At 50.6% G+C, this 24,588-nt stretch overlaps 1 protein-coding gene across 9 annotated transcripts in view; it reads left to right on the top strand.

Annotated features, from left to right (window-relative positions):
• MYRIP (myosin VIIA and Rab interacting protein) overlaps nucleotides 1-24,588 on the top strand; it is a 220,558-nt gene that overhangs the window by 92,120 nt on the left and 103,850 nt on the right. For all 9 annotated transcript variants that reach the window (XR_005032056.2, XM_036921708.2, XM_036921705.2 and 6 more), the window contains one exon: nucleotides 19,918-20,139. Coding sequence is in view for 8 of the 9 variants with exons in the window: in XM_036921708.2 (XP_036777603.2) it covers nucleotides 19,918-20,139 (222 nt within the window). In the remaining variant the exon portion in view is untranslated. The remainder of the gene's footprint in view (nucleotides 1-19,917; nucleotides 20,140-24,588) is intronic.

Genomic DNA, 24,588 nt, shown 5'->3' with positions numbered 1-24,588 from the left:
CTGTAATGAGACCCCTTACCCACCACCTCTCAGAGGCCTCCAGGATCCCCCTGCCCCACTGAGCCTGTCCCCTCTGTGGTCCCACTACGCCCACAAGGCCAGGCCTCCTCTATCCCCAGAGGGCAGTTCAGCCCCTTCTCTGACCTACCTCTAAAAGCCCCCTACCCCCGGACCCTCTGCTCTGCCCCCTGGAGCTCTTCACGTATCAGCAGAAGCCCCTGTTCTCAGCCTCCCCTCTCAAAGTCACTGCTGCAGCCTTGACCTGAAGTTTGCCTCTTCCCAAGAGACAGCACCACCCCGAGGCCTTTTCAGATGGAGGCTGTCTCTTCCCTCCCCCACTCTAACTCTGGGCCTCCCAGGCCAGAACCTCAAGTCCTTTGAAGAACTCTGAGCCCTGCAGACAGGAACCTCAGGTCCTTCGTAGCGTCTGCTGCGTGTTGCTACAACACACACTGCCCTGTCCCATGGTCTGTCAGCCTTGCAGCCTGTCCCCTCACTCACATTTTGTTACCTGGAGCTCTTTCTTAGTCTTGCCCACTGTCGCTGTGGCCCTCCCATTCCTCTTTGGCGTCCTCCGCATCCCTGTGGGCACCCATTCGCCTCCTGGTCTCAGTCCTTTGCCTCGGTTCACTTCCCAGCATGGCCGTCTCTAGTCCTGTCATCCCCGCAATGCCCACCCCAGCCCCTGCTTCCTGCCTTCTCCCCAGTAATTCTGTATCCCTGCGAACCATTGACTTACACATTTCTCTGTCAGGCTCCCACCTGTGCTGCCTCAGGCCTAGCCAGGACTCCATCAGCGTGCTCCTTCCCACTCCCCTTCAGCCCCTAGGCTCGGCCTCTGCAGCCACGCTCACCAGGCGGGCCCCACGCTGGGTAGCCCCCGGCCTTCTGTACCACCTCTTGCTCGTGAGTAGCTGAGTGTGGAAGGAGGGGTTGACCATCATGGCCACCTCTGAATTTATGGCCACAAGTTAGTGGCTGAGCCCCCAGGACATTTCCCAAGTCACTCTCCCCTCCCCAGGACCTCAGTCATTCACACCGTGTCCCCTCCTTGATGCCCCACCCTGCAGCGCCTTGTCTCATTCTCAGCAATTAAACCTTTTCCCTTTTTTTGGCCTGATGATTAATTTTATTTATTTATTTCAAGCTAAGAACAAAGCTACATGTTTTATTAATAGAGGAGCCCCATCCTTCCAGGCATGAACTGGTAATTAAAATTTCAACTAGAGGTAAATTGGCCCAAAGAGAAAAGCCAGCCACCACACTCAGTTTTTCCCTCCTGTACTGAGTTCTTTAAAGAGAAATTAAGGCTTAAGTTACATTAGTCTGATCTTAGACCCTTTCAAAGATGCCTCACTAACCAGGTCAGACCCATGTTCACTTAGTGCTGGCAATTATTATATTCTTGCTTCTGTTTCTGAAAAGTGCACACCCTGACCTCTGGCCACATGGTGTAATTCATACTGTTTTCTGACCCCAAAACTCAGGCTTTGAGAGGTTTGTTCATGAATGATGTGCTCAGGGCCAGGCAAATGCTACACAGTTGATCAAGCCCAAGTCTGACTGAAGTTTGTTTGAACTTCCTGCACTCTCACCTGCCATCCTTCCTTTTTGACATTTTTTTTACTATGCAGACACTTCCAGACAGTGTCTGCGGGCTCACAGCTCCCCTAGGGCCTTGCCTCTTGAGAGGCCTCGGTGTCCATGAGCACGTTCAAGCCATGGTGTTCAGCGCAGGCACTTTGGACTCTGAGTTTCTGAACTTCCTCCTGTACCACCTGACATCTTCTCTTGCAAGCAACTCCGAAAGTACTGTATTTTTTACTTTTACCTGCAGGACTTAACACCAGTCAAAGGACCAAGAAATTTGGTGGAACTTAGAGCCACAGAGCAGAAGCCTTGCCAGAAAGAACTCTGATGATCAGGAAGGGTTTGCACGCCCCTGAGCTGGGGGGGGTCACTGCATCCGCCCCCAAGTAGAGCCCACCCGGCGGCCCGCATCCTGCTGCTTCCTAATTCCTACATGTTCCGTATGTTCTGTGTTCATCCACACCTGGATGTTGCAGGCTCCTGTCTCACTAATCCACCTCTGTGATCCATAGTACCTGAAAAGGACTGGGAGGTCAGGATGAAGTCAATATTGGCTAAATGCATGAAATAACACACTTCTGTCTCAGGCCTGGTTATACCATCACATGTTATTTCTAATTAATTAAGTTCCTTCTCTGGCTGTATTGGCTGTTATACTCTCTCTTTGTTGATTGCTCTGAGGGAAAGTGAATGCACTAATTTATAAGCCAGAATGATCATGGCTTTCCAATGATACAGAGGAGAGGATTAAAACTGGAAACAGACTTCATGCAGGTGACTTGGAGCAACGTGGTTTGACTTCCTGGGCACCAGAATGGAACATTCAGTAATGGGAACAGTAGGGTTGCTCCCCTCTGATGACTCACTGCCTGCACTGGACACGCATCCTGCCCATCTTCCGAGCGTCTTGTGTACATTCTGCAACACAGTATATATATATAATATCATGTGATACTTTGCAAATCTCCTTTGCAACTGAGTCTTTAGAGGCAAAAACAGGCATTAAACAAAATACACTAAAATGTAAACATAATGCACACACATGTATATAAATTAGAAATTGCAAAAAGTCTACAAAGGAAAAAAAATGAAGTGCCAGGAGAGAGAATCATGGGTGACTGATCTGCTCTGGGGGATGAGGAAGGCCTTTCCATGGGGGCAGGGAGGAGGCTGGGTGGGCTCAGGCTGACTGTGCATTGGTGAGAGGGGCTCTCACAGAAAGGGACCCCAGGAGAAAGCCTCAGAGACCCCAGCATGACATTTTCAAGCCCAGCAAGAAATAGGGCAGGTGGTGTGGCAGGAACATGGTGGGCAGGGGTTGAGTCTGGAGGCTGTGTACCTCCTGACTGTGGGGCCACCGGTGAGAGTGGGCCCTGCCTGGGCTCCCGCCACAGTGCCACAGCTTGAGGAAAACTGGCGTCTGCAAAAGCATGTCAGGCAGGGGGCGGCCCAGGCAGATTCTGACTTTTCAAAGGTCCTTGGCCGTAGTTTAGACTAGGGCAGACGCAGAAGCATCTCTAGGCTAGACAGAGGCTGGAGGCTGGAGCCCAGGCCCAGTGGGAATGAGGCTGGGTGGGACCAGGAGGGAGACACGTGGGTGGCACCAGGTGTTTTACAATGAGCCGCCGGGACTGACTGTGGTAGATAGTGAGGAGAGACCACAGCAGGGCCCTGTGTCTGGCTCAGCAGTTGGGTGGGAGGAGGGGCCTTTCAGGGAGCCCGAAGCCTGGGTAAGAGTGGCTTTGCAGGAACTGACCTCACACTTAAAGCACATTAAATCTGAGGCATCTGTGGGATGGCGCCCACCTACTCACTCCAGGAATGTGACTGAGCCACACTATTCTTGGAAGTTTTCATGTTATTAATCACACTATCCCATAAATATAAACACTAGTAGCGTGGCTCCAGAACACTTTTTTTTTATTTGCAACATTCACTGTCTGGCATTTGCACGGGTTCTGGGTACCATTCAAGACATGAGCATGCTGCCTGATTGAAGGGGGCATGTTGTCGTGAGGCCAGTTTCCCATCTCCCCATGTGTGCGCTGGCCTCAGCAAATACTTGGGGAAGATTTCCTTGCTTTGGAGAAGTAACTTATATTGGCTTAGTGTTTAGGCTCACTTGGAAACACAGGCAGCCTCTTATTTTTATCAGGCTCCTGTTTCACGCTAATGCATCCCGCCATGGAAAAAGCAGCTCCAAAATGGACCTGATCAATGGTCAGGGGACAACTCATGTCGAGACAAGAGCACCAAGGCATGGCTGGTCACTGTTCTTCTATGAGCTACTGAGCAGTCTGTCCTCTGACTTTGCATTTGTTTAAATATATACACAGATAAATTTATACAAATATATATTAATGTTTTTGTTCAAACATACACACAGATATATTTATATAAATATACTAAACATAAAACATACACAGGGAGTCATTTTAAGCTGGTAGAGCCAACTGGAAGCTGTGGGAAGAAAGGGACAGGAAAGGTGACTCAGCTCAGAGGTCCGGCCCCACCGTGCACACAACCTCCGACCAGACCTGCTCTCAAGCCCTCACTGACCCCATGAAGAGAAAGATAATCCAGTTTCTCCTTCTGGATGAGCTGGCAGCATGCGTGGCATGTCTGACCGGACTGCCAGCTCTTCTCTGGTGGAAGTAGTCAAGGTTCTTCAGTGAAATAGCCAATGGGTGAGCATGCGTGTGTGTGTGTGCGTGTGAGTATGAGCGTGTAAAGAAAGAGAGAGATGTTAAGGAACAGCTCATGATTGCAGAGCCTGACAATCCAAACTGCAGGGTGGGCTGCACACTGGAGGTCTGGGAGGTTGCAGCCAAGTCCAAAGAGGGAGGCCAGTCTTTTTCTTAAAAATCCAAGTGGTTGGATGAGGTGCACCCACATTTCAAAAGGTAATCTGCTTTACCCAAAATTTACTGATGTAACTGTTAATTTCATCTAAAAACAGATGACAGCAACATCCAAACATGTTTCTGGGTATCATGGTCTGGCCACATGGACATCTAAGCAGCGTCACTTGGGTCCTCAGAGATGCCGCAGGCCCCCGGCTCTCATGCCCCGCTCACTGACAGAGGAGCCCTAGGCTGGGTTTTCATGTTCCCTGTTACTTGCCTTTGACTCTGTCTTTTTTGTCTCCCTGCATTTAGGACATTATTAGCATAAGGTGACATCTCCATATATGTCTGCTTAACAAAGGACCACATAAATTATGTAGGATTCATTTATACAAGCAAAACAGAGAAATTTCAAGCTAGGAATTAATTCAGTAAAAATTTTAAAGCAAGGCATAAATTAAGATCTAAGCTTCAGGACACAAGTTTTAACATAGTGTGAAAATAAAAATATACAACCAAAGCCCACAAAGCCCATTAAACTAACACTGTCCTTTCCCAGTCGGGCTTTCCTGTTTTCCACCTCAGAACCTGTCCTCTGGCTCAGCTGGGTGCTAAGTCCCCATCTGGGCCCCAGCTATCTCTCTGGGGAAACAGAGGGTGGCACACGAGAGGGCACTGTCACTGTGATCCCAGAATCCAGAGATGGCTCGGATACAGGAGCTGGGCTGAGGGGCTCTCCAGCCACCTGGGTGAGTACAGCAGGGCCCTGCAGGACACCGAGCGTCAGGCTCTCCACGTGGACACGGCCTCAGGCCGCCTGACAGACCCAAGGCCAGAAAATACACTCATGCCAATCAGCGTCCTGAGCAGCGCTGCTAAGGGGATGAGCATTGTGCAATTGTATGCTCTCTGCAACTGGTTTTGCCTCTTGCCTTCTCATTTCTTCTCGTTTCCTTGTGCCAAGACAGGACCAGGCAACCTTAGGTCTGTAGACATGGGGTGATGCTTATGCAGGAGACCCCACTGAGTCAGTCTTCTTCCTGAGTGCTTTCCATCCCTTTGTTTGAAGCTCCTCCTGCCTGCCCTTGCCTGGGACTCACTGCCCGGAAAGCTGAGGCAGTGAGGGACAGGGAGGGGAGCAATGTGGCAACACGGGGTCTCTGCTGAAGCAAGGCTTCCAGCAGGACCAGGAGCTGTGACAGGCAAGCAGGGAGCCTAGAGGTGCGTGGCCTACAGGTGGAGGGCCCAGATGTCCTGAGCAGGCCATCACAGTGGATGGAGGGATCACCTCGACCTTCCAGCCATGGCTTGGGGCTTCCTCAGCAGCACTGATCATCTTCAGTGTGAGATGGTGCCACAGGGACACCAGTCTTCTGGGCAGATGGGGCTGTTTCCTGGGCTCTGAAGTCCCTTACTTCATGAGATGCCAAGCCCTAGAAAAAGGCTATGTTTCTCAATGGTTCCACGGAATGGTCACATGCATGCGGTACAGTTTTAACAACAGGTGCCCATGACGTCTGGTGTCCCCAGCCTCTCTGAGGGGGCATCACTGGCCTCAATCTGCAGATGGAGAAACTGAGCCCAAGAATAGAAGTACCTTATCAGGTCAGGGTTCTCACCCACTTGGCATTTCTGGTGCCAAAACCTGTGCTCTTCATGCACTGCTTGCTCAGTAAAGACATTTTCTTTTCTCCAGGATAGTGTGGGTGCAAGGAAAGAGATGTGGTCCTGAGAGCTAGGAAGGAGAGGCAGCCAGTGGGCGTCCCAAGAAGGCCTGCAGTTCAAGAGCCAGCCAAGCAGGGTGGCTATACATCTAGGCAGGGAAAGGCCAAGGGAATGGGGCTGGGCTGGCTCTTTTGAAGCACAAAGCCAGGAGAATTCTGGGAATTCTGCTGGACCACAGTGCCACAGAGAGAGCAGTACCAGGACTGGGATTCAGGCACCAGGAACTTGTGGGAACCCAGCCCGTGAGGGAGGCTGCCATGATAGCAGCAGAGCTTCCTCTGACAGCCAGCGCTGGGGGGAGAGAAGGGCAGAGATGCTGGTCACCCCGGGATTCTAGGAGGAGCCGCAGAGGTGACAAAGTAGCTGTGACCAGTTACAAACCCTACAGTCCTGAAATGAGGGCTCCTGACAGACAGACGTACACCCCCCCGCCGTGGTCCCAAGATCATAGAGCAGCCCCTAGCGAGCCCGTAACCAGAGGCATCAGAAGCGCATGCAGGGAAGGCTGCCCGACAGCAGCGGTCCCTTGAGGCCACGCTCATACCCGGCCCACGCCAGTGGCTTACATGCTCCCACACCCAGTACTGCACTTTGATGGGCTCCCCAGCCCAGTAAGGAAACTTCAGGGTGCCATACCTCCCCCACCCCCACCATGTTGTAGGGGCTCTCAGCAGCCCTTCAGGATGGGGGCCCCAGCCCCGGGCTGCCCCTGCTGTTGCCCCCACTGTCTGCCTTTGCAGCCTGCTCCAGCTGCTGCTGCTCGCTGTCCCCCCAGCCTGCCCTTTACTCACTCGGCTTGGCCCTGCTCCCTCTCTCAGAGCTCAGCTGGTCTGTGTACACGAGAAAACCCCAAGTAACAGTGGATAAAAAATAGGCAGGGAATAAACAGGGTAGAAGTTGACTTCTGTTTCGGGTAAAAGAAATCCAGGCGTGGGTTCAGAACTTGTGTGGGGGCTCTGTGAGGTCACTGCGGACCCAAGCTCTTATGTTTCTGATCCACACAGCCTCCCAAGGTCAAGTCATAGATCAGGGCAGTGGGAGCCCAGCCGTCATGAGCGCAGATGGGGAGGAAAAGCAGAAAGGCAGGGGGTGCCCTCCTAGACCAGTGGGCTTCTCTAAACATCCCATCCTCACATGTCCCTTCCACTTTTGTCTGACGGGCCAGCTGAGTCACGTGGCTCACAGCTGCAGGGGTGCTGGGAAGCATGGTCTTAATCTGGGCGACAGTGGCCCAGCCAGAAGGCAGGTTCTGCAGTGTCCAGGCTCACCTCCGTCATGGTCTGGGTTTTCCTTCGGGGGTCTTATGCTGTTTGAGTTTGGAAGAAAATTAACACACATCTAACCATACCTCACTGCTAAGGTCACAGCCAGGCTTTGAGCCTGTCCCTCTTTCTGCAGGGACAGATGCCTCGGACCGTGTTTGCCCAGGCCCCCTGTGTGGACCCAGACACCTGCCGTTTGTGATTACACCCCAGGGAAGCAGACCAGCACAGCAGCTGTGGACGGATGCAGTTTCTGTCCTGAATTCTTTTCTGGTTTTGTTTAATGAATCAACCTTTACAGATAGAGTTAGAAGCAAGAAAATAGAAGTCCTGGGGCATCTAGAAGATAAACACGCCTCACTCCCACTTTAGAAGCTCTTTAGGCAAAAACAAGTAAATAGATACACAGAATGTAAAAGCTCAAAAGCTACCTGCTCAAGGCCTCAATGGTTCAGTGACTTTCAGTCAAAGTACAGGAATATCTTAAAAATACCACCTCAGGCCAATTCCCAGTATGTAAAGATACACAAGTGGTATTTTATCTCCACAAGTTTACTTTATACAGTCAGGTGTATGATTTTGCCTATAAACCCCATCAGTTAAACAATGAAATGAAGCCGTACCAACCGGAATAACTATTTGAAGTAACAACTGACAAGTGCAGCCTTATGCCAGTTGGTTTTGTGTGTGTGTGTAATACATACCATGGTGTGTCTCATAATTCCTGGATGTGGACACATGGCTGCGTTACGCAGATAATGCCACCCACAGCCGGCCTCTCACCTGCAGGCATCTCTTCTGTGTGTTGACTGCTGAGGGCGCAGTGGTGAGTGACCCCTCTGCCGATTTACTTAACCCACACTGGTGCCTTTAAAATGTGAAAATGTAGTACATAGCATGTTTGCATGTGTTTGTTCTTAGAACTTTACAAATAGTTAAATGTATTAAAAATGAAATAAAACCCAGCAGTCACGGAACTCCTGGGATGCTGCATCTCTGGCGGCTCCGAGGGCGCATCTCAGGATCCCCTCTCACTGGGGTCACCTGGGTCACACTCTCCTTCCCGCCTGTGCTGCTGTGTCTCCCTGAAGCGGGGCAGATGTTGCCCTCTTGACCATCCTGTCAGCATGCTCCCTTTCTGCTTTCCAGACTGTACAGCTTCCCTCCCGTCCTCACGCCCTGGCCCTGGCATCTCTGTGCATGTGGCCTTGGCGGAGGCTGGCAGGGCGCCAAACCGGGGAGAGCTGCGTGTTTGCACTTCCTTTCTCGTACCAACCTTGCAGCAGTAAGAACCCGGATGTAGTCCTGGACTGCCTTATCTAACCTCTGTCCTTTCTCCCTAGACAATCTCATGCACCCCATCTCGTTCTGGTGACTCCTGTTTTCATATCTGCTGCCCAGATTTTTCCTGAGGGTCAGGCCTGTGTCTGCTCTTGTCCATTGCACGCTTTGCATTGATATTTTAGTAGCTGCTCTTGGAGACCCCCGGGATCCCATCATTGCCAGGCTTATCCATACCCCTGCTGCTGAAGATGTGGGCAGCTGTGAGCTGTTAGCAGCCCCTTTTTCAGACACTTGCCCCCCACCCAGCAGGGTCAGCCTCCTTTGTGCTTCCCCACCCCTCCCAGAGGGGAGACCCCTGCTGGTGGCCAGCGGACATGGATTGGTTCCCCAAGTGGGAATGACCGCGACGCCATTCCTGCCCCACAACTCCCATGGGATGCTCGGCCTGCTCCCCTGCCCTGTCCACTGTCCCTCTTCCCTTGTCTGGACGGAACTCCTTTCCAGAGAATTTTCCATCTCAGGCTCCCTTCTAGAACCAGATATGAGAACAACTGTCATATTGGTAACTCAAAATTGCTATGCCTAAAACCTAAAGGTCCCCACCCCTCACAGAGTGTCTTATTAATACACACATACCTTGAGTGCACCCCATTGAAATTGGTGCCATATGGTGAGTTACAGATGATGCTATATTTCATGGCCCAGGTTTCCTGTAAAGAGCTGGCCCAGGCTCATGGGTAAGAATTTCTTCTCCAGATGGGAAACTGAGATCATGACAGGATACATGTAAAGTAGATATGATGCTTCAAATGCAGTTCCCTTCACTGACATAGGTACAAAGATGAAATTGCTGTATTTTGGATTTTGTCATTTCTGATTTCTTCCTTTTGGAACTTATTACCCAAAGCAATTTAACAACATGTTGGACCTATATGCACAGATTATAAAACTTTAAAAGTGGAAGGGGACTTAGAGATTATGTAATAAGCTCCAAATGCGAGCTCCGTCACGCTCACACCTCCAGGAGCAGAACAGACATCACTAATCCGTCCGTTGTGGCAGGCTCTCTCGGTGTGTTAGACATGCCCTCAGATCCTCTCAGTAAGGTCCTCTAGGTGACCAGTGCCCGCCATGGGCGCATAGATAGATACACGGGAAGATACAGATAGACATTGAATATAAACTGAACTTACTCATTGCCCTTACAGCTCAATCCCTTTATTGAACTCAAAAGCAGAGGAAGCTCTGATGAGGATAACCTTGCCCAGGGTGGGACAGCCTGTCAGTGGACAAGCCAATTCTCCAGCCCTGCCCTCCTGACCACTGAGCCTGTGTTCTTTCGAGCTTCCTTTACACATATCTCCATCTCTACCGCAAGAAGTTTCGTTGGCAACGATGCTGAAGGAACTTTGCATAATTTCCAAGTCCACTTAATTGGATAGATTTCCTGGAAAGCAGTAGAGAATCTAGACAAATGATTTGCTTTTTTTTCCTGATTGTAAGCACTATTGGGCAAGGATGATTTATTCTGGGAACCCGAGTCACACCCAGCTTGCTTGATGGGCCAAGCCTTGAGTTCTTGGAGGAGGGCTCTATTTAGTTTTCAGTTCAGCAAATTAAAACTGCTTTTTCTCACTGTTTGGCCAAGTGAGTGATTACCTCGTGGAGGCTTGTTCATTTGTCTTTTGCTGATTTGTGAGTATTCCTTTGGAGTTGGGCTGACTGTGCATTTTAATCAGCCATGTAACAGTTTAGTAGAAGCGGACAGAAATGGATTTATCATGCAAATGAGTCCTAAGAGAACTGAGACCTTGGGCAGTTTAGACTGGCAGCCTGTTCTACGTGGGTCACGTCTCCCAGCCCTTCCCTACCACCCCCTTCTCTGGCCTCCATGTGGCCACATCCTCAACACCCACAGAGCTCTTGGCTCTGTCAATGCTGTGTGCTCTTCCTTGGCTCCCCGACGTGCAGTCCTCAGCCCCCTCCCTTTGTTCCTTCAGGCATTTGAACAAAGTTCTTCTCTTTGTTCCTCAAAAAGGTGCTCAGAGTTAGCTCCCACTTTTATAGGGTTGGGGCGATGGCGAAGCTCCATGTCTGCATCTCTGCAGAGGCCCCCAGCTTCCTTGTCACAGGAAGCACACTTGCTCTGTGTCTTCCCTGGGCTCAGTGGGTCAGACCCATGCTGCCACCTTCCCCCCTTGGCCTCATTCCGACTTTATTTCATGTTCACCCATGAACCTTTTACCAGTGAGTCATGAGAGCTAAGGGCATCAGGGCCCTCAGATGCCCGTTTCCAGAGTCCTGATGTTCTAAGCCCCAAGTCGTCTGCCATGTTTCTGTCCCAGTGTCTCTCCCACACATTTCGGCCTCTGTTACCTGCCACCTCACTGTCCAGGCCCGGGCGGGACCGGTCCTCTGATCCCAGCCCACAGGCCCGGGACTTTAGCAGTTCTGGGATCCCAGACGAGGCTACTCCACAGGCAATGCCTTTAACATTCCGAAAATCAAGTCAGTGAAGTGGCCACAAAAAACAAATAACATGAGGAAAAGACTGGAAGAAATTGCTCCTGAATAGTGGTACACGCCACCTGCCTGGCAGCCCTTGCCGGGAGCCATCTGCCATCATCTTCCCATGAAGCCCAATTTGATTCCAAACACTCCTTAAAAAATTTCTCCAGATAGTCCTTAAGTCCTAAATTCCTTAAGTCCTAAGTCCCTAAATTCTCCAGATATTTCTCCAACTAGCCTCTCCCCCTCAGTTCCTTCTGCATTTTTACTTACAGGTCTATATTTACGGGCCGGCCTTGGGAGCCATCACTGGGACAGAAAGTCCTGGCCAGTTTCCATCCCCTGGTCCACCCAGCATCTTCCCACACGCTCGCCTGTGTCGGGGGTTCCCTTTTTGAAAACAGATCTAACCTCAGTGGAGCTTGTCAGTGTCTTCTCACCGTTTACTGTGACAGATGCTTGTTCTGTGGGTGGCTGCTGGGCCCTGTGGGACCAGTCACCAGCTTCCCCTGGCTCGTTCCCTGCGTTTCTGATGCCAGCCACCCAACCCACAGCTCACCCCGTCTCAAACACGTCAGTTACAAGCCTGCACTTCTGAGCACTCCTGCTCTCAGCATCCTCGTGGCATCACTTACATGTGGAACCAAAACCCGTCGAACTCATAGGAACTGAATGGAATGGTGGCTTCCAGGCTGGGGGAGAGGGTGGTGAAAGGGCACAAGCTTTCAACTCTAAGGTGAGTGGATGAGGCCTGGGATCACATGTGCAGCATGGTGACTACTGATTACACTGTGCTGCATGTGAAGTTTGCTAATGGGGTAAAACTTTAAATTTTTCTCACCAAAAATAGAAATAAAATAAAACAGGATAAAGGGAAACGTGCAAGGTGATGGATGTGTTATTGGGAAGCCTTTCACAGTATATACATACAAACCACAGTGCTCCAATATATTATGATTTTATTTGTTATACCTCTGTAAAACTGGAAAAAGTGTTCCTCCATCCTCCTGCAGGAGCTCCTTGCATCCGTGCAGACCTAGCTCCCCAGCTTTTCAGTCCACACCCCACCTGTCCTGACCTGCTGCCTGGCATTTCATACCCTTGACTGCAGCTGCATCTTTGTTTACATTTGCCGCCTCCTTGTGTCTGGGAGCTGGGGGCAGAGAGCCAGGCACACAGCAGGAGCTTGGTGGGGCTGGCTGAATGAATGTCCCAGGAAGAACGGAACCACTGAAATCTTTTCTCTTTCCCTAGAGAACACGTGTAAAGTATATTTTTAGAAGTGCTGCAAGTGATTCAGATTAGAGACACTATTTTGGCAAGAGAAGCTTTTTGAACATGCTCAAATGGAGTCAGTAAACACAATAGGTGATAAAGATACGTTTCGAACCGGCATATTTTAAGATTATTTCAAAGTTGCTTTTGTGTTTGAATCAGTATGTTTGTGTTGTATACCAATTTATTCTTACCTACTTACTACTTAACTTTCAGACATGCAACAGTTTCCACAAATACTTGCAGTTGTTTACCTTAATTGAGTATTTTTCTAAACAGAATTTGTGCTTCACTCCTCATGCCTTTGAATTTTGGGAATCAGTGTGTTTGGTCCAAGGGCAGCTCTTGTGTGACAGGTCCTCCAAGTCACCAGTTAAATTTCAAGTGAAATGAACGATAAAGACATGAGGGGACAAGCGAGGGCTGTGTGATCTTGCACACCTTTTCCCTGTCTGTGGGATGGGGAGGGCTGGGCCAGGAAATCAAAAGTTTGTCCTTGAGTTCAGACATTCAGGGCACAGAGTATCAGCAAGTGTGATTAGATGCATTAGGGAAAGCTGTCAGTTTATCAAAAAATACTGTAAATGTAAATAATCGCTTTCCTGGGCCTGTGTTTTTTCCTGATTTGTAATTTTGGTATTTGCACTGTGTACTCTAAAGCTGGCTGCGCATATCCTCCCCAAAGCCCTTGGAAGCCATGCACTCTTACCAAATGCATGAGCACAAGCATGGCTGTAGGTGCCATATGGGCAGAGCACTCCACCCATGTCCACGAGCTGCTCGGCATCCAGAGACAGAAGATTAGCCATGTTTTGTCCTCCCATGAGCCAGCCCACAGGGTGTGGGAGTGCATCCTCTCTGCCTGAGGGTTTTGGAGGGATCAGTTCTGCCAAATGCCATACATGGTATGCGTTCCACAATGTGACGGCTGCTTCTTTTGTGAAAGTGTGAGTAGAGAGAGGAAGTCTTCACCTCCCTTTGCTCTGGCAAGGGAGATGTCACAGAAATAAAATACTTTCAGATGCTTTTAAAAAATTTTACTGAAGGTTTCCAGTGGTTTCCTTTCTGTATCAGAATTGAAGAAGGTAGATCATAGTAAGAAGGGGGCTGCAGGTGAGAAGGGTCAGCTGTAGAAGAACGTCAGAGCGGGAGCTGCCTCAGAGGCCACAGTGCGTCACCAGTGAAATGTGGCAGCTCTCCGCAAGCTGACATCTACCTGTATGGTGACTTCTTCTAGATGGAGAAATTAAATATTAATTGAATTAAAACAGGAAATCACACATAGTGCATGATGCAGAATGTCAGAATATACTTGATGATCTGAACTGTAGATTCTTCGAGCCTGTGTTCATCCTAGGTAGATGAGAAAACAACATCAGAAACACTTCTATTTTATTTATAGCCCGAATAGTCATGGCAGTTCCAAGGCTCATGGGGGACATTTTTCTTGCTCAAGGTCAGATCTATATCAATAAGCCCAACAGCAGAAGAAAATTCTCCAGGGCAACGTGTCTGTTTCTGTGGATGCCAAGGGCTGCAGGTTTGACCAGCTCTGCAAGTGGTGCCTGTGCTCAGGCTGAGACCTGGACTGGAGAAACATTTATTTGCAAATATTAGAGTTCTGTTTGCACATGTTAGTATGTGAATGAGGAATAAGAGCACGGCAGATTCTGAAATACTCTTATTCAGAAACAAAGAAGAATCCTGTTTCCTTGCCAGGTCTCCTCATAACAGATGTTTGAACTCTTATTTTTTAGCTTTCTTGTGGTTCTTAGTTTCAGGTAGATTATAAGCCACTGAAGGCAGAAAGTCCTGCCTCTGATGATTGCAATTACAGGTGCGAAGTGAGAGTTGGCCACATGTTCGGCTGGTTCGCCTACATGTTTTCCATAATGACAGCAGCCTAAACAATTGCCAGGAAGTTTCTGTTTTCATCTGGCTAGTGGTCATTTTTCATGGTGATCTGTTGCCCATTGGCTGAGCTTGCTTGGGAAGAAAGGGAAGACCCACCAGGCCCTGCAATCCGGGTGGTCCTTCTGTCCTGGGAGGAAGGAGGCCCGCTGTCTGCTACCAGCCATTGTGCTGCAGGAGTCAGACAGACAAATGACCAGAATTCAACGTGGTTGGTGCCATGACAGAGTTAGATACAAAACATACTGTGGCGTTGATATCAAAGAGCAGTATGGTAATTTAGGAATGATGTGGTAGTGCAATCAAAGTAAAAAGGATGTTCAATTCCAAGAGAAAAGAAAGGAAGCCCCAAGCTATCTTGAGAAACTGCAGCAAATGCCACAGCATAAGGAGATGTGCTTTGATTTCAATTCATTTGGTTATGCTGTTTAAACTTTTAAGAAGGTGCCAGACTATTTTTTGAATGACTGCACTATTTTACATCCCCACCAGCAATATATCAGGGTTCCAACTTCTCCACATCCTCACGGTCACCTGTTATGTCTGCCTTTTTATCATAACCATTGGAGGGGTGTAAGGTGGTATCTCACTGTGGTTTTGGTTTGCATTTCCCTAATGACAAGCAACGTTGAGTATCTTTTCATTCATATAGTTATTGGCTATCTGTACATTTTCTTTGGAAGAAAGTATATTCAAATCTTTTGCCTATTTTTAAATTTAGATTGTTTTATTATTGTATTGTAAGAATTCTTCATATGTTCTGGATATAAGTTCCTGATCGGATATATGATTTGCAAATATTTTCTCTTCACATTAAACCTTATGTGATTTTAGTACAAAGAAGGGTCACAGCTCCTCATCTTGTCCTGCTCCTAGAATTGGAAATCTATGTAGTTTTATAACCTTATTTTTTTTACTTCATAACAGCATGACATAAACATCTTCCATGACCATTTGGAGTGTTTGCAGCATCGATGTTCAGGTGTGCTGAGCTGGCCGACATGCCTGCCAGTAGGCCAGCAGGGTACTGCTCTGCATAGAGGCCTGTCCTGTGTGTTACATGAGAGTTGGCTGGATCCACAATTGGAAGGGAGACTTCATCAGGCAGCTGATAATTATGCAGGGAATATATACTGTATGTACATACTTGGCTTAACAGAATATTTCCAGGGGAACATGATAGAGGTTTTTTTCTGTAAGGCATGAAGACATTGTTGTCCAGTCCCTTAGATTTAGACCAGGAGGTGAGCTAAACCATCAAGGCTCTGACTTCTGCAAACAATAATAGAACAGCCTCAGCAATCGACTAGCTTTTGTTGATATTTCAGAGACACTAAATTAAACGGGATAAAACATGCAGTAAGGAAAGTCTCTGGGGATCAAAAAGCTCTGTAAACTCCATGCACAGGCACTTAGCCTTATGAGTTTTTTTCTCCCGATGCAGAGGACTGCAAACTCCAATGGCATTTTAAAACTCACTAGTGTCTAATAATAAAACTGTGCCAGCCCATCCGGTTTGTTCCAAGCCAACAGAGCATCGTGGACCACAGGCTCCGTGAAAGAGCAGACTGCCCTTCCTGTGGACACGCTCCTGTTTAACCAGATTCTACTGCCTTTTTGCACCTCATGGAATCAGCCAGAATCATGCAAGAGCAGCTCCTGCTTCGAATTGTCTGGGGGAGAGCCAGGCCCCCAATTGGTGGTAAAGAGTGGGGGACTTAGAGTCAGAGGCCAGGTTTATGGCTGGGCTCAGCCACTCACCAAACAGCCCCCAACTTTTGTTGAGTATCTGCTTTCTGAGTGGTGATCACAATTCCTTCTTCCAAGAGTTGCTAGAGATTTTAAGTGAGCAAAGCAACAATAAGCAAATGCTGGCTATTTATTTGGATTGGCAAGAAGCTCATCAGTCTGAGTACCCATTCTGTCTGATCATACTTATTTCTACGCCAAGGCTTTGACAGTATCTGGGTAATTGTTGGCTGCCTGAGCACCAGATAATGGTGGGAAGTGCTATCCCCTTGTAGTTTTATTTGCATTTCCCAAATTCCCAAATGGTTAGTGATGCTGGACATGGCCAGTCTGGTTTCTAGCAGTGCCATTTGACATCTGATCTCACCTCCTCCTGACACCTCACTGTGAGTCTGAAAGCCTGTGAGCATTCCCTGCTTCCTGGCCTGCCAGCTCTGCATGCAGACACACTGACTCCAAGTGGCACTAGGGGGTGAGCACCATGAGTGGGGAGGCTGCACCTGGGCCCAAGGGGCCCTGGTGTGTCTGCATGGGTACAGCGTGCATGTCATGTGCTTGCTGTCAAAGACACAGTGAGTCACATCCAGCTCGTGGCCACAGGCATGACTGCTTAGACAGCCACATATTCACGCACATTTACTGAGAACCTGCTATTCCAGGCACTAGAATGGAAAGACAAGACACAGTCTCTCCCCTCACAAAACATATATCCCAGTGGTGATCAAATGATGAAAACCTATGTGAAGTCTACAGGGACTTTAAGTTGTGGGGCATCTACTACAGATTGGGTGGAGCACTTGGACCAGGTGTTCCTACTGCAGATGGGGCACCGAGACATCCCCCAGAGAAGAGGTGACACATTCACTAAGCCTTTGGGTTAGAAGGGGCAGCCCATGGGGAAACCGCATACAGTGCAGAGGAACCCGCAGAAGAAAAGGGACCAGTCTGGGGAGGGGAAGGAGGCAAAGCCCAGGCCCTGGCAGGTTTGGGTTTTATTCTCATGCAGTGGGAAGTAACCCCGGGTTGTGAGCAGGAAGAGAGCAGGACCCAGTTTCCACTGTAGGGCCACCTACTACTGCCTCAAGACTGATTTCCGGAGACCACACAGGAGCAGGGCTGGGGGTGCTGGGTGGGGAGGCCGTGGAGTGTGGGCGGAGGGGGGAAGCTGGGGGAGTGGTGGGGCAAGGGGAGGAGGAAGCAGGCAGGAGCCTCCCTACAAACACGGAGGTCCAGGGCTTGGACAAGAAAAACCAAAGGGAATCTAACCCATCCAGCCGCCGAGAGCGGACGGACGCCCTCCAGGTGGCAGGCTCATCAGGTGGGACCGTCTGTAGCGGCGGCCCACCTGAGCCATTTACTGTCCTGGCTCCGTCCCCACGCACAAGGCCCCTCCTGGGGTCACAGAGCAGGTCAGTCACACCCTCAGGACAAATCAGAAATGAAGGAGATCTTGAAATGATAAGTCCACACAAAGACTTGTGCGTGAATGTTCATAGCAGCATTATTCATAATAGCCAAAAATTAGAAGCAACCCAGATGTCCGTCCATCAGTTGAATGGATAAATAAAATGTGGGGTGCCCACAAGTGGAATATTACTTGGCAGTAAAAAGGAATGTAACATTGATACATGTTAAACCACGGATGCACCTTGAACGCATGCAAAGGAAGAACCCAAGCACATAAGACCACATATGGTATCACTCCTTTTATAGTAGAGACAGAAATGAGGAGTGATTACATGGGGTTTCCTTTGGGGATGCTGAAAATGTTCCGAATTAGATAGAAGTAGTGGTTACACAACTTAGCAAATATACTAAAAACCACTGAATTGTACAATTTAAAAGGGTAAATGCTGTGGAATGTGGATTATATCTCAATTTTTTTTAAGCCAGGGGGAAAAATAAGAAAGGGAAATTCCCAGGGGGTAGACATGAAGAAGAAATTAAAACCAGAGTGGGCAGCCTTGGCCAATGGGAAGGCAGGGCTGTAGGCTCTGATGGCAGCGAGTGGCTCCATGGTAATTTCTGCAGGGGCAGGAGATGTGGCCTTAAGCCTGGAGGACACGCAGCTGAAAATGAGATGCCTGCATAAAGTTCAGCTTTGAAGGTTTTGCTGTCAGTGAAGGGGCGACTAGAAAATCTCTGCCCACTGGCCTGCAAGGAGTTCCAGCTCCGGGGATGTTTGCCTAGACCCCTGCATGGGAGGAAGGAAGACTCCCCCAAGGACTTGGGACTCAGTGCTCAAAGACCCAAGTCACCAGTTCACACAGGATTGGAGATGAAAATCTCATTACGCAGGTGGTACAGGATCTCCCAAGCTAGGAGACAAATATGAAACCATGTGGAGGTGATGACCTTTCTGTAGAAAGTGCACTTACAGGAAAAGGAGTCCTGGTTGAACATGACCGTGGTCAAAATGGTGAACCAGAAAGGGGAAAATCCCCTTGAACGTGAGTTAACAAGATGTGAGTTAACAAGATGCACCCAGTAGGAGCTGCACCAGCTCTAAGAATCTGAGATAGTGTAGGGACCAGGAAGGAGGTATAAACTAAGTGTGTTTAAGATAATTGAAAAGATAAAGGAATAAGTAGGAACTGTAAGGAAGGAAGAGCACACAGAGAGAACAGGCAGATTTAGGTGGGAGTGACATTAAAAGCAGCAACATTTCAAAGAGTTAAACAGTAGAGAAAACACAAATGAAGAAAGAATTGCTGAGCCAGAAGCTAGATCAGACCTGCTTTTCTGCACTGAATCCCAGAAATACAGAGATGACGGAGTGGGAGGCCTGGGAGAGCAGGGATGGGCGCATGTGATTGGGCCAGTCCCGAGGAGGAGGAATGCAAACACATCTTCATTTGCATGCTTCACAGTGAAACAGCAAAACACTAGACAAAACTTCTTAAAAGTAACCAGTGAGAAAAGTTAGGCTCCCAATAATGGAAAAACTAGACTGACAAACTTCACATCGCACCACTTTGTCAGGAAGAAAGAAGGTGGGCAGGTGGGCCGGCACCGTCCGTGCTATGTGGGGCTTTTGGAGAACTTGCCGCTTAGGACCCTGTACACATCCAAACTGTCCTTCAGATACAAGGGTGACATTAAAGCTGCTAGAGATTTCCTTGCTGAGAGAATCACCAGAACGACTTCAGCAATAAAACAAATTACCAGAAGAGGAAAAAACCAGTTGCAAGAAACAATGATGAGCAAAGAAATCTACACAAACAACAGCCGGAAACTAGTATATGGGTCCTGCTTCTGGTAATGGCTAAGTAAGCTTCTTCTGGATCCACTGTCTTGCAGATTGAAAGTATGCTTTCTGGAGAAGTACAAAACCTACATACCCTGCAGCACCCCATTTGCAACTCAATGCAGAGAGATACTAGGGTACCCTGGTTTGCATCTCCCAGGGAATCCTCACTGACCTCCAGGATTTGAAAGCTTTTCAAATCCCTGGTGCTTCAGCCTCAGGGGTGTTAAATGGGGCCGCAGCTGACTTACCATATTTCCTACAGGGCTGTTGTGAGGATCAAGTTTTAGCATAAATGATCTCCCACTCCTTTAAAAAGGCGTTAAATAAATTAGGGTTTTATTTTTCAGAAATGTGCTCAGCCTCACAGTAATCTGTACCTTGTCTGATGTCTGAAATGTAAACAATGAGGAGTTGCTGCCTGCAGGGGCGCTGGGGATGCCTTGGAGGGGGAGGGCGGTGGGTGCTGAGGGGGAGGCCCCCACTTGATGCCCTGTCCTCTCCCCTACCCACTGCCCAGTGAAATAAGGCGGAAGCTGGCGGAGGAGCATGGCAGGAGCAGCACCCTGTCCAGGCACCGGGCGTTCGTGGAAGGCTGCTGCATGCGCTGCTGCTCACCCTTCGCCTTCCTGGTCAACACCAAGCGCCAGTGCGGGGACTGCAGGTTCAGCGTCTGCAAGAGCTGCTGCTCCTTCCAGAGGCGCGAGAAGGCCTGGATCTGCTGCGTCTGCCAGCAAGCCAGGTGAGCACAGGCTGGGCCACCACCTCACCCCACCACAGGGACGGCATGGGGAGGGGTATCTGGGGAACCCGGGACAGGGGGACTGGGGGACCAGGGGACGGGGGACTGGGGAGACCAGGGACAGGGGACGGGGGACTGGGGAGACCAGGGACGGGATGGGGTTCCTGGGGGAACCAGGAACCTTGGGGGACAAGGCGATGGGGGATGAAAGATCTGGGGATAGGGGATACCAGGTGGACCAGGAGCCCTGGGGGGACAAGGGGATAGGAGACAGGGAACACGGGGACCTGAGGACCTGGGAGGACTGGGGCACAGGAGCAGGAGCACCTGGAGACCTGCAGAGACCAGGGAATGGGGCAGGGAGGTACATGGGGACAGGTGGACTGAGGGGCCCTGGGGGAACTAGGGGACAGAGAGACTGGGAGATGGGGAGTGGGGGGCACCTGGGGGACCGGGGTCCAGCACTGCAGTGCTTACCGAGCCTGTGCTGCCTGGACACTGTGGCCTCCTGCACAGGGACCACATTGCCATCCTGCTTGCATCCTCTCATGCTTGTGGGGGGCACAGGAACCAGGTGAGCCAGGCAGACTTCTGGTGAGGATGGGATGCACATGTGCGTCCCAGTACGTGGTGACACATGCCTGACCTATTCCCCATTGGCTCTGGGCACGGAGCAAGGAGTCATAGCCTAGGGTTGAGAAAAAGCTTCCTAGAGAACAAGAAATAAAAGCAGCAGGTGAAAGATGAAGAATTAATTATGAGGAAGGGAACAGTGGCCTCCATGAAGGGATGGTGGACGGCTGGCGTGCAGCCCTGTGCACATGCTCGCTGTGCCTCTGACTGGGAGCACCCCTGAGACACGGAGTATTTGAGGCTGAGGAGTTTGATAGACCAGGGCCTAGCGCTGGTCCGTGGAATTCTCCGTCTTTGCTGGTCCTCGCGTGGCAGCTGCCCGAGGTCACTGCTCCCTCCATGAAGCCTCCACTGGGATGAGCACAGAGACCACAGAGACGAGTTAATGGGACACCTAGGAATGGCTCTCGGGCCTTAAGGAACAAAGTAGTCCAGAGACACCAATAGAGGCAAAGTGGTGTGTTGACTGTTGTCCAGGGCAGCCCGACAGGACCCACAGAGCTGGGCCCCACTCCGCCTCCCAGAGGCAGACGTGAGGAACGTGAACCCTTGGCTTCTTCTTGGGGTGGGGCTTTTCAGGGGTTTGGGGCAGATGCAAGGGTAATGGAGTTTAAGACAGTTTAACATGGAAATTAAAGTGATAGACTCTAATCCAGATAAGCAGGAGGTAAAGACAAGGGACGGAAGGGAGTAGCAGTCAGTGGGGAGTTCCCAGCAAGTTGTGTGGAAAGGCATTCGGACTGGTGATTTCTGCAGGGCGCAGCCTGGTAGTGAGCACAGGATGCGGAGGCCAGGGCTGTGACCAAGATGGCAGCAGCACAAGGAGAGGAGGCGGCAGTGGCTGCGTGCCTCAGGCCTGCCCCCAGCTGCATGAGTTCCCACGGCTCTGCTGTGGCTCCCCCGTGCCTCCCCACTGCCTGTCACTGTCTCCTGATTCCCCCGTGCCCCCCTCATGCTGCCTGTCACCAGCCCGTGGCTCCCCTGTGCCCCCCCACTGCCTGTCACTATCCCCTGACACCCTTGTGCCCCTCACTGCCTGTCACCAGCCCATGGCTCCCCCATGACCCCCCACTGTCACCAGCCCGTGGCTCCCCTGTGCCCCCCCACTATCTGTCATTATCCCCTGACTCCCTTGTGCCCCCCCACTGCCTGTCACTATCCCCTAACTCCCTTGTGCCTCTCACTGCCTATCACCAGCCATGGCTCCCCCATGCCCCCCCACTGTCACCAGCCCATGGCTCCCTTGTGCCCCCCCACTATCTGTCATTATCCCCTAACTCCCTTGTGCCTTCCACTGCCTGTCACCAGCCCATGTCTCCCTGTGCCCCCCCACTGCCTGTCATTATCCCCTGACTCCCTTGTGCCCCCCCACTGCCTGTCACTATCCCCTAACTCCCTTGTGCCTCTCACTGCCTATCACCAGCCATGGCTCCCCCATGCCCCACTGTCACCAGCCCATGGCTCCCTTGTGCCCCCCCACTATCTGTCATTATCCCCTAACTCCCTTGTGCCTTCCACTGCCTGTCACCAGCCCGTGGCCCCCTGTGCCCCCCCACTGTCTGTCACCAGCCCATGTCTCCCTGTGCCCCCCCACTGCCTGTCACTATCCTTTGACTCCCTTGTGCCCCCCACTGCCTGTCATGAGCCCATGGCTTCCCCATGCGCCCCCACTGCCTGTCACCAGCCCGTGGCCCCCTGTGCTCCCCCACTGTCTGTCACCAGCCCATGTCTCCCTGTGCCCCCCCACTGCCTGTCACTATCCTTTGACTCCCTTGTGCCCCCCACTGCCTGTCATGAGCCCATGGCTCCCCCATGCGCCCCCACTGCCTGTCACCAGCCCGTGGCCCCCTGTGCCCCCCCACTGTCTGTCACCAGCCCATGTCTCCCTGTGCCCCCCCACTGCCTGTCACTATCCCCTGACTCCCTTGTGCCCCCCATTGCCTGTCACCAGCCCATGTCTCCCTGTGCCCCCCGACTGCCTGTCACTATCTCCTGACTCCCTTGTGCCCCCCATGCTGCCTGTCCCCAGCCCAGGGCAAACACCTCACGCACAGGGATCCTCCTTTTCTTGCCTGCTCATAGCCCCAGTGCCTGGCATGTGGAAGGCACACAGATCACGGTGGGCTGAGCAGCAGGACAGGCCAATGCATGGTACCACTGAGGCTTCAGGAACCTTACAAAGGACCCTTGAAAAGGATCCGGAGTGTCAGGGTGCCCAAAAGAGGTTTTGTGGGAGGGGGCCCCAGATGGCACTCAGAGAGGAGGCACAGGGCGTTCTAGGACAAGGTGTGCCAGGAGCAGACAGGCCCCGGGGGGCAGGCCCGGAGCAGACCACATGCGGTCGTTCAGTTTATGTGAAGCATTTGGGTCTGCTCCTCAAGGGGTTGTGAAATCACTGGTTTCCACCCCCGGCAGTCATTAAACTCACGCTTCCTCACTGTCCTTCACTGTGCTCCCTGGTGGGAAGCGATGGTGCCTTCACGGTCATTTCTTCAGATTTTCCTCTGCTCCTCTGCTCCCGGGACCAGAAGGCCTCCACATCTCCTGAGTGGGCGGTAGCAGCGAGTCAGGCAGCCACGGCCCCCAGCCTCTGCCTGTGTGTGCATGGCCCGGGGCAGTCACTCCTTTAACCCATGGCAGCGACGCTGTCCGACCGCAGGACCGCGTCACGGGTCATCGCCAGAGTCTCGCCCAGGGGCCAGTCTCTGCTTCGAATCCTGCACTATTTCATTCGTACTGGATTGTTTGAAGGAACAGCCAGATATTGAAAAATAAGCTGTAAAACCAGCAGCAGATGGCTCCCAGGGCTACATGTTGGATTCCCATTTTGCGCTTCTCACAGGGTGCAGAGAACGTAAGTCACCAGGGCCGTTTCTGTGTCATTCCTTGACAACTCCGTCTTTGACATGGGTTGCCAGGAAGTAAAGGGCCATTCCAGGCAGGGTACCTGAATGACACCCAAAAAGCTGGTGCACATTTGCATTTTTTTCAAGAAAGGGGAGGGTCCCTGAGGGGGCCTGCACCTGCTGCCTCCCCCACACAGCATGCCCAGCCTCCACGCTGAGAGGTTGGGCTGCGGTCCTCAGGCCCGCTTGAGGTCTTGTGGAGTCCTGTGATTATTACTGTCTGAACTGAAGGACGGGGAAACGTTGAGCTTGCTTCTGTTTCTCATGTTACATCCATCACGGGAGCCTGTTCAGGAGAGAAATCCATGGTGCCTGGCAGGGTTTTGCTTCTTAAACTCTTAAGGCCCAACATGATGAAGAAGTAGGTCTGGGTCCAGGCACCTCAGATTCGTGGCCCGTGGGCCGATGGCCATTTATGTTTTGAAGGGTACCTCAGAAGAGTTTATTTTATGTATCTAGTAACTAGCTGTGTAGCCCTTATTGCAGAGCCAAATGTATCATGTGAAACATTTAAGGACTATTTTGACTTGGAGCAACTATGGAAACTCTCAGATAAGCAATAGCTTTTCAAGCCTGTCCCATTTCTTGAAACAGAAAAAAAAAGTTTACAGCAGATTATTTATACTTTAAATACACATCTTACCAGGCAGGGTGGCCTTATAGGGTTCTCTGTGCTGCCACCCTTGTCCATGGCTTCTCTGCACTCCCAGGATCTGAAATTCACCTCCTTTGGGTATTAGTCTTTGGGACATTCTTGCAGCATATGCACACTCAAGCAATTGGATCTAAAAACATCATGTATGTCAGATTCTGTAAAGAACACACTGCGTGTATGTGTGTGTGTATGTGAGATCCCAATGAAGTAGTTAATGGCAGCTTGTCGTGAAGTTGCAGACACAGCCACTTTTGT

The sequence above is a fragment of the Manis pentadactyla genome, chromosome 14, assembly GCF_030020395.1.
Source record: "Manis pentadactyla isolate mManPen7 chromosome 14, mManPen7.hap1, whole genome shotgun sequence".
Taxonomy (NCBI): Eukaryota; Metazoa; Chordata; class Mammalia; order Pholidota; family Manidae; genus Manis; species Manis pentadactyla.
This window is presented reverse-complemented; position numbering and strand designations above follow the sequence as displayed.